The 9,369-nt window shown below is 45.2% G+C and overlaps 1 protein-coding gene across 9 annotated transcripts in view; it reads right to left on the reverse strand.

Annotated features, from left to right (window-relative positions):
- Positions 1 to 1,630: 1,630 nt before the first annotated feature.
- Positions 1,631 to 9,369, reverse strand: part of bin1b (bridging integrator 1b) — a 10,153-nt gene continuing 2,414 nt past the window's right edge. Inside the window, exons 3-16 of one of the 9 annotated variants that reach the window (XM_025003089.2) lie at positions 9,180 to 9,274; positions 9,032 to 9,067; positions 8,646 to 8,741; positions 8,359 to 8,466; positions 7,590 to 7,682; positions 6,872 to 6,957; positions 6,723 to 6,798; positions 6,596 to 6,651; positions 6,458 to 6,502; positions 5,958 to 6,000; positions 4,607 to 4,723; positions 2,353 to 2,412; positions 2,173 to 2,274; positions 1,631 to 2,087 (exon numbers count right to left, since the gene is read on the reverse strand). In XM_025003089.2, the coding sequence (XP_024858857.1) occupies positions 1,986 to 2,087; positions 2,173 to 2,274; positions 2,353 to 2,412; positions 4,607 to 4,723; positions 5,958 to 6,000; positions 6,458 to 6,502; positions 6,596 to 6,651; positions 6,723 to 6,798; positions 6,872 to 6,957; positions 7,590 to 7,682; positions 8,359 to 8,466; positions 8,646 to 8,741; positions 9,032 to 9,067; positions 9,180 to 9,274 (1,115 nt within the window). In that variant the 3' untranslated portion in view covers positions 1,631 to 1,985. Of the gene's footprint in view, positions 2,088 to 2,172; positions 2,275 to 2,352; positions 2,413 to 2,437; positions 2,815 to 2,997; positions 3,019 to 3,871; positions 3,953 to 4,606; positions 4,724 to 5,957; positions 6,001 to 6,457; positions 6,503 to 6,595; positions 6,652 to 6,722; positions 6,799 to 6,871; positions 6,958 to 7,589; positions 7,683 to 8,358; positions 8,467 to 8,645; positions 8,742 to 9,031; positions 9,068 to 9,179; positions 9,275 to 9,369 lie in introns of those variants that run through there. The other 8 variants (XM_025003084.2, XM_025003092.2, XM_037973887.1 and 5 more) reach the window with 8 other exon arrangements.

A 9,369-nucleotide genomic window follows, 5' to 3' on the forward strand; every position in this document is an offset into this window, starting at 1 on the left:
GCACAAGCGTTTGTATATTTCTGTTGCTCAGATGTTGGATTCTTCCATCTCTGCCCGTGCGCATGTTATTTACCTGTGTTTACTTTTATTGTGGTCATTTATAAAGCTGTTGGTTGGTTAAACTAATTATCATTATTCATAATAATATACTGGACCAAAAAGTCATAGCTGAAAAAGCGTTTCATTATTCAGTTTTTATTGATGTTAGACGATGATTCGATGCATGTAAAATTAATAAGGTGACGAAACACTCCGGTGGCCCCCCCACCTAGAAAATGAATCCGGCGCCACTGGTGTACGCAGTATTAATCCAACATCTAATTCTCAGGTGTTTTAGGATGATATAAAAAGATGAAACCAGAGACGTAAAAGAAAGTTTCTTTATAAGGTTTATCATTTCATCTCTCGGTGAATACATGAGTAATAACAAAACCACTTCCGCGTTAAAAAAGTGAAGCGACACATCAAGACGTATCCTCAAAATGACCAGAGCTAAAACAAAAACAAAAACAACTGTTCCCTTTGATAAACCTACAAGAAACTTTACTCGACTTTAATAAATCAGGGCTGAGTTCTGAAAACGTGGCGTTCCACCTGTCTGTGTACTCGAACTCCTGCACACCACCTGGTGTTATCCAAGTCCTGACTTGGAGGTTTAAAATAAATTCTAATGTTCAGTTTAAAGATTCTTTTTATGGTCGAAAACTTCAGTTCTGCAAAGAGAGTTCAGAACTTTTCCTTCCTGTTTGATAGATTATAAAAGTTCAAATGGAGAAAAAGAAGTTCAGGTAGTTTCTTATGCAAACACTTTGATTATATTAAAGTTTTAGCTGAAAATGTGTTGAAACTGCATCCTGTTTGCTGTTTAAGATACTACTGTTAGTTTGTTCCTGAACTTAGTGTTTTCAGATATTAAAATTGGGGAAATCTTGGTGCCATTTTGACTTATTTTTTTTTTATTTTAGGGATTTCCAAAAAACTTAGAGGCTAAAACAAACATCTGTAAATGGGCTTCATTTTACAATAACAAGTCCAAACATAAATGTGCAGCCATGGGAAAAAGAAAATCCACCTGCTTTCAGTTCTAGAGTTTCAGGACTTAATAAACCAGATCGGCTCCTAACCAGGTTCTCAACTCCTCAAAGATACGAGCTGACCATCATCAGTGACACCACCTCTAGAAAAGCTATAAAAGAGGCATCCAGGTGTGTGGTAACACCATGTCAAGGAGGTAAGACATCAGCAATGACCTCAGAGGAGCAACTATTGCTGCCCATCAGTATAGGAAGGGTCAAAGGTCATCTGGAGTCCATCGTTCTACAGAGAGGAAGATTATTCACAAGAGCAACCATTTAAAACAGCTGCCAGTCAAACCAGCAGATTCACCCTGAAGGTCAGACCGTGCAGTGCTCAGACTCTACAGGCCTCAGTCAGCAGGTCAAAGGTCAAAGGTTAAAGGCTCTTCTCTCTAAAAACAACATGGCAGCTCGACTTGAAGGAACCAGAAGACTTCTGGGCCAGAATCAGACCAGAGGACAGATGTTTACCCAGAATGCACTGCAGCTGTCAGCACGGTGGTGGAGGGCTGATGGTTTGGGCTGATTCTGGAGTCAGATGTGAGGCCATCTGTCCGACAAACAGGACAATGATCCCAAACACAGCAGAACGGTCCAGAACCAGAACCAGAACCTCAGAGAGCTGAGCTGAAGCAATGCTGGAAAGAAGAGTGGGCCACAATTCCTCCACAACCATGAGAGTTCTGCTGCCAGAGGAGGTTCTACAACCTGCTGGAACAGGAACCCTAGAACTGAAAAGGTGGAAGTTTTTCCCATGACTGTATGTTTCTATAAAAGCTTTTAACTTTTTAAACTTTTATCTCTAACAGGCACCATTTTCCATCATTTTGTATCGGATGAGATGTCGCCTTCCAGTGGGTCAAACTGAGGAGCAGAGACAAAGGCTAGAATCTGTATGTGGTGCTGACATCAAACCTTCTGAGTAAAGTTCTCAGGGAAAACACCTTTAGCTGAAATATCTTTCTTCTGCAACCAGTGGGACTCCTTCAAACCCAAGAGCCAGCCGTCGTCCTGCAGACAGAGAAGAAACACCAGAGAATCCTCAACGGTGCACCACAGACCAAGAAGAAAACATCTGGGCTCATACACTACTCACCTGTTCATCTGGGTTGTCAAAAGCCAGAACCAGAACCATGTCTCCGATGTTAAGCTCCAGCTCGTCGTTGTCAGTGGCTGTGTATTCGTGTACTGCTTTGACCTGCAGGACAAGAACAACGAATCACAAAAACCCAAACCAGAGTTTTCATTCAATGTCTGAAGGACAAAGTGGGTTCACCTTGTAGAGGAACCCTGGAGGAAGGTCTCCACTGGAGCCATTGGTCACCGAACTCTGTAGCTAGAAATGCAGAGAAAAGTCCAGGAGTGTTAGGAAAGATGTCTGAGAGAAATTAGGAAATACCAAAGAAGGAAAGAAGAAAGAAGAGTTCAATATAGGAAAAAGAGGCAGACTTCAGGAAGGACAGTCTTTGTGTCTTTCACCAAAATCTAAGGGATCTAAGACTGATCAGGAAGTTCCAACTGTGACCTTCAACTCTACCTCCTCCTCCTCCTCCTCCTCCTCAGCAGCAGCAGCAGCATCGTCCCAGCTGGGCGCCGCGTGTCCCTGGTCTTCAGTCCAGTCCTCAGTCCTGGACTGACTGTGGCTCTGATAGCTGCTTTCATTGTAATCCCAGCCCCCCTGGGTCTCCTCTGAGTCCTCATCGAGCTGGGGGACCTGCTCTGAGGTGGTCTGCTCTCGCTACAACACCATGGGTTGCATCAGGAGGGTGGAGGAAGGAGGAGCCAAAGGGTTGAATGGAACGGTAAAACCCGTGACACGAGGAGGAGCAAAGCCAAAGGAAGGAAGTTGGAAGGTTTATTTGACCATTTGTAAAGGTGCAGCTGTGAGTTTCCTACAGAGTGACGACTGACTCAGGCTTACCCACAAGTCCCATGATGGCGCCTGACGTGCAGCAGAAAGGGACGAGAAAAAACCTTTTATTACCATCAAACATGGACACTTTGTGTTTTCCATCAGTGGGTCTTCAGTCAATATGATGTCTGTGTGACCCGACCCAAGAAGGGAAGTTCTGCTGCCTTCTGGACCAACACTTCGGTGTATGTGGACTTCTTTAACCAGAATTTGAATGATTGTTAAAATCTGGTGTATAATTCAGTTTTTAGGAGGTAATTCAGGTTGTTTGTTTCTTATAGTCGAAGGAAAAAGAAAGTTCTCCCTCTTTTAGTTTCAGGGTCACGACCAGCAGCGTTCTCACATGACCTTTGACCCTTCCCAGACTGATAGTAGCAGCAATAGTTCCTCCTCTGAGGTTATTGCTGTTGTCTTTCAGGTTTTGTGTTGCCACACCTGGATGCTTCTTTTCTAGAGGCGGTCTCACTGAAGATGGAGGTAAAACCCTGGAACTGAAGGAGGGCAGACTTTCCTTTTTCCTGGACTGTATCTGCTGAAAGGAAGTGGTGATACAGTCTAAGCTCCCAAAGGAAAACCAGTTAAAACAGCAAAGACACAAGACCCAGTTAGAACCATGCAAAGCCATGCAGTGAAGAAGGTTTTTCTGCTTTCCTAGAATGCTTTAAATACCTTATTTGTGTTTACATGCAACCCAGAGAGAGACTAAAACCCGTGTAAGTCATACAGAGCTTCAGGTATTCCTGTTTATTTGGTTTTAGACCATCAAATTAGAGACCATATCCTGTACTTTACAGTAACAGCAGAATATAAGCAAGAATTTAGGATAATTAAAGGTTTGAATGTTAGGTTTTAAATGCAGGTAAACACGCCTCCAACCCTTCACCTGAGCATCGAACACATCCACCTCCACAGCTGGAAATCTGACTGCAACATCCCAGCTGACCCCCGAGCTGGGCTCCCACTGCTACACACACACACACACTCATGTTAGGGTGCTACACACTGCTACACACACACCTTCATGTCAGGGTGGTACACACAGACACACACACACACACACCTTCATGTCAGGGTGCTACACACAGACACACCTTCATGTCAGGGTGCTACACACAGACACACACACACACACACACCTTCATGTCAGGGTGCTACACACACACACACACACACACACACACCTTCATGTCAGGGTGCTACACACACACACACACACACCTTCATGTCAGGGTGCTACACACACACACACACCTTCATGTCAGGGTCAGTCAAATGTCTTCTCTGCAAGTTTGTTAATATTGTTATTGTTTTATAAATAATGTAAACTGTGAAATGAATTTATTCATCAACAGAAGTGCCAACAGTGATTTAAAACCTGGAGTTCCTCAGGGCTCACTCCTCGGGTCTCCTGTTTTTAACCCTGACACACAAAACTAAAAGATTTCCTCATAATTTACATTTACAACACCAACTAGGCAGTGTTCCAACATGTCTTTAGATTTAATTTATGACTTCATAAATTCACACAACAGCAGCCGACAGGATCAAGCCGGTCGCTCTGAATGGAGTCTGAGAAGAAACCCTCGGATGTGTGTGTGATGTCCAGGTTCAGTCTGACCTGCGGCGCTGTGTTAGTGAGCGGGCCCAAAGCCTCGTCCTCCAACAGGCCGGTTTGCTGTTTGGGGTCCGGAGAAGGCGTGGGTCGTGACGGAGGCCGACTGGGAGGACCGGGCTTCTGCTCCACCCACAGGGTTTAAAGCACGGGAAACACACAGCATGCAAACGCAGCAAAAACACACATCCAGGTTAGTACAAATACTCAACAAAGCATTAAATTATTATTATTACTGGGAGTAAAAACAGGAGCAAACTTCACATTTTACAGATTAGTTCACAAACTTGCACTTTAAACCACATTTACTGGAAAAAATATAAATTATGGAGGAAATTTTCACCATGTTTCCAGATTTTTTTCTCTCTTATGCAAATATTCAGCTTGTCCTCTCAAATCTTTTGACAAGGTTCTGTTTTGGTACCAGTAATGTGAAAGATTTACCTTTAAAAGAGCCCGTCTTGTACAAATGTAAAGAATATTTCATTTTGTCTGAGGTCAGCTCTGAGGCAGGTACTGTATATTTATCTTTATTTATCCAGATTAAAGTCTCAGTAAGATCAGAAACAGACCTGGACAGGAAGGCTGCGGAAGAGACAACAAATATTTAACTGACATGAATGTTTCATGAGTTCTTTCTCCAGCATGGAATGATTCTACAGCACACAACTTCCACCATCCAGCAGCACAAAAATCCTCATCGGTTCCCCGCAGATGGAAGGAACCTGCTGGAACACAGTGAAGCCTGACAGCACCAAGAAAGAAGCTCCGCCTCCAAAAGCCACTCCTTCAGGAGCACTGTCAGGCACGGAGGTGGTAGTATGTTGCTTCACCTCAAATCAACAGCTGGACGGTGGAAACAGTGTTGGCTCCAACAATGACCCAGAGCTGCTTTCTGATTGGACCAAGCGTCAGAGCTGCTTTCTGATTGGACCGAGCGTCAGAGCTGCTTTCTGATTGGACCGAGCGTCAGAGCTGCTTTCTGATTGGACCGAGCATCAGAGCTGCTTTCTGATTGGACCAAGCGTCAGAGCTGCTTTCTGATTGGATAAGTCAGGCTAACATTAAGCTTCTGAAACTGCTTCCTAAAACCCTCACCCAGACTGAAGTACCTTTGGGAGCAGGAAACCAACCAACTCTAACAATCCTGCTGAGAAAGTCAGCCCTGTTTTTTAAACTATTAAAAAGTGGAGGTTGTATGTTTCCTCCTTCTTCGCCTGTTTTACAGAACATTTACTGACAAAAAGATGTAGAATTTCATTCTGACTTTGAAAGTATTTTATTTTTGTTAAAATGAAGACTTGCAGGATTACAGAGTCAGTCTCTGTACAGGTGAGTGTTTTTATGTTTAGTTCACCTTTGGAGCTGAGCCGGCTGATTCGCTGTGGTTGGCCTCCTCACTGAGAGGACAGAAGAAAAGAAGAGAAAACGACTTTAAATCATCACAAAGGCAGTTCTCAGTTCTGTTCGGTGTTCAGTTAGGTTCAGTTTACTGAAGCCTTAAATTGATTTTTCTGCCATGTTTAGGTTTTAAACAGAAAAGGAAAAGTCATCTCTAAAATCTGAGTTTCACAGTTTGTGTGTGTTTTTTAAAGGTGCTCATTATAAAGTCATGAAGACTGGTCGAAACCCCAAATGTCTATGTATGTTTGATATTGATCAGGAGGACCTTTTAAATGTTTGATTTTATGCTTTGCAATGAGCTCCTTTAACACAAAAACACATCAATGTTTTGGTTTACATCAGGGCAGCATTTATAGTTTGTCCTCAGGTTATTAGTTGTAAAGTTAACAGATGAAATGAGGAACCGAGCTGTGTCCATGCAGTCCACAAACGCGTCCATGCAGCAGAGTTTACCTTTTAGCACCGTCTCCTTTCTTTGACGCTGCAGGAGCATCGTTTCTGCAGCAGGGGGCGCCATGAGGTCAATATTCTCTGTTCTTTTCATGTTTCAACAGGTAATATTTAGAAAAACCAACATCAGCCTGGACTTACTTGAGCTGTCGTTGCTCCTCCATTTTGCTCATGATGTCGTTCAGGTTCTGGCTGAGCTGCAGAGGAGGAGCAGATATTATCGACCGATCGCTGCATCGACACTCTGATCGAAGAAACGGTCACTTACTTTGCTCAGATCTTTGTGGAACTTCTCCTGATGACCTGCCAGGCTCTGGAATGTGCCAACATAGACGCCAACACGACTAAACCAGCACAAACAGGCGTTAACAGTGTGATCTGAGGAGGCAGCAGCGTTTGGACCTGCAGGACTCTCACCTTTCCCACAGAGCTGGGAGCTCGTCCTGAAGCTCTACGTTCAGCTCCTCAAAGATCTTCTGAGCCCGACCCAGTTCCTCCTCCGCCTGCACACACATCGTCACAAATATCAATGCACAGGTGCGTCCGAAGGTTCGGCAGAGACATGCAGCGTGCAGAGACACTCTGAAACTACAGAAACTACGACTATAACGAGGCAGGATCAGCAGAGGAGGCTCAACGAGGCCGAGCAGAGCCAGGATTGAATGGTTCTGTCACAGACATCATTCTCTATGAAGTCTGCTTCAGCTACTGGCTCTGGGTTTGTCCTCTCAGGCTACTTCAGCTTTTAGCTAGCCTTTTCATACTTTTAGCTGTAAGCTGGAGTTCTGCAGCTTTTAGCTGTTGGCTGGTGTTCTGCAGCTTTTAGCTGTTAGCTGGTGTTCTGCAGCTGTTAGCTGTTGGCTGGTGTTCTGCAGCTGTTAGCTGGAGTTCTGGTTCTCAGTTTCAGCAGCTAAAGGAAACTTCAGCGAATCATTCAGCCTCACAGTTCTCACAGAAATGTCTTTTTTCTGCGAGGTTTTATTTTTAAAGGTTTTTTTAGAGCAAATATGAAGAAACGAGGAGTGGATGAAGACTTTTCCACAGGACCTCTCAGTGCTGATCCTGGAGTGTCTCCAGATGGACTAATTGTTGTTATTTGGGGGGTTGAAGACGGGGACATGAACCAGAGCGTCACCTGGTTGTAGGACAGGTTAGTCTGAGCCACCTGGTGGGCCGAAATCAGACCCTGAGCCCAGCTGGGAGCCGCCATCTCCAACAGGACCGCCGGCTGAGCGCACACCATGCAGGACAGGAGGGACAGGACAGGACAGGAGGAGGGACAGGAGGAGGGACAGGACAGGAGGAAGAGGAGGGACGGGAGGAAGAGGAGGAGGGACAGGAGGAAGAGGAGGGACAGGAGGAAGAGGAGGGACAGGAGGAAGAGGAGGGACAGGAGGAAGAGGAGGGAGCAGAGAGGTGCAGAAACCAAAAACAAACAAGAACAATTCAGGACAAATGCAAACATGAAACAACTGAGAGAAAACTTTTAATGAGTTTAATGAAGGTTAATTAGCTGCAGAAGTTCTGACTGATTGAGTTAAGGTGGTATGAACAGAAAGATCAATTAGCAACCAAATAAACTCCAGTGGTTCCCAGTCCTGGTCCTGGACGACATCTGTCCTGCATGCTTTAGTTGTTTCTCTGCTTTGAGTGAGTGAATCAATGAATTAATGAATGAATGAATGAATGAATACCAGGCTTCTGCAGACATGAAGACCTGCTGAGGACAAACATCTAAAAGCTGCAGGACGGTGTTCCTCCAGGAGGACTGGGAACCTCTGGTTTATCCTCACAACTTCTTCAGGCCGCCTTAAATCAGAACTTCATCTCAGTTTGTAACAACCATCTTCAACCCATGCGAGCCCTGCACACACAAACACACACATGCACACACAGACGGTTACCTTGGCGATCTTGGCTTCGTCCTTCTTCTTGCCTTTCTGTAAGGAGCCAAAGTGATGGCGGGCGCTGTCGAAGTCCACCAGCTTCCTCTCCCGTTTCGCGATACGAGCCTGTTTGAGTCCAGAACGACCCGAACATGAAGACAACACACAACATTTGACAGGAAATACCTGGAGGACGTGTCTCTGTGGACATCTTGTCACTTTCTGTAACTCTGTTGTCAATTTACATTTCTCTGTGTCTGTCCCTTTGTCATCATTTCATGTCTCTCTGAGCGTCTCAGACTCACCTTGATGTCAGGAAACTGGGCCAGGTAGGTGTCCACACACAGCAGAGACTTGTCCGTGATGTTCTGGTGATAATCCAGCCACAGGGTGTCCGTGTCCTGAAGGACAGACTTAGATCAGACTTTGTCTCTTTGTGTTTTCACATCAGCCTGTTTTGCTCTCCTGGATGTTCGTGTTTGTTGCTAAAATCTACTTTTTGCTCTGATGGACTCTATACTTTTTAACATTTGACCTGTGTCCAAACTTCTACTTCCTGTCCTGCAGAGCTGCGGCGGTGTGTCCCACAGAGAACATTTCCAACAGAAAGTCAAGGCGACTGAGAAGCTTTGAGCTTTTGAAAGTGTGAGGTCAGACCTGTGGGACGCACCGGAAGCTTTTAGCATTTTACCTCCAGGTTAAAGTCCAATTCCTTCTCTATCATCTCCTTCAGGGTGAAGCATGAGAGGAGCATGCAGTTAGAGAAGAGAGACAGTCAGCAGGACACAGCATGCAGAGACGTCAGAGGACTCTTCTCCTTCAACCAAACCTTGTCTCACCTCCGCCAGCGAGTCCATCTCCTCCTTTCCAAACCAGTCGGGTTCGTACATGTCCGCCAGGCAGTCCTGCAGGCGCCGCGACGCCTCGTGCATCACTGCAAAGAGTCACACGCACCGTCTGAGTGAGTCCTGTCCCAGGGAGTCCTGTCTGAGGGAGTCCAGTCTGAGTCCAGCCTGAGTCCAGTCTGAG

This window comes from Kryptolebias marmoratus, linkage group LG23, assembly GCF_001649575.2.
Source record: "Kryptolebias marmoratus isolate JLee-2015 linkage group LG23, ASM164957v2, whole genome shotgun sequence".
Lineage (NCBI taxonomy): Eukaryota > Metazoa > Chordata > Actinopteri > Cyprinodontiformes > Rivulidae > Kryptolebias > Kryptolebias marmoratus.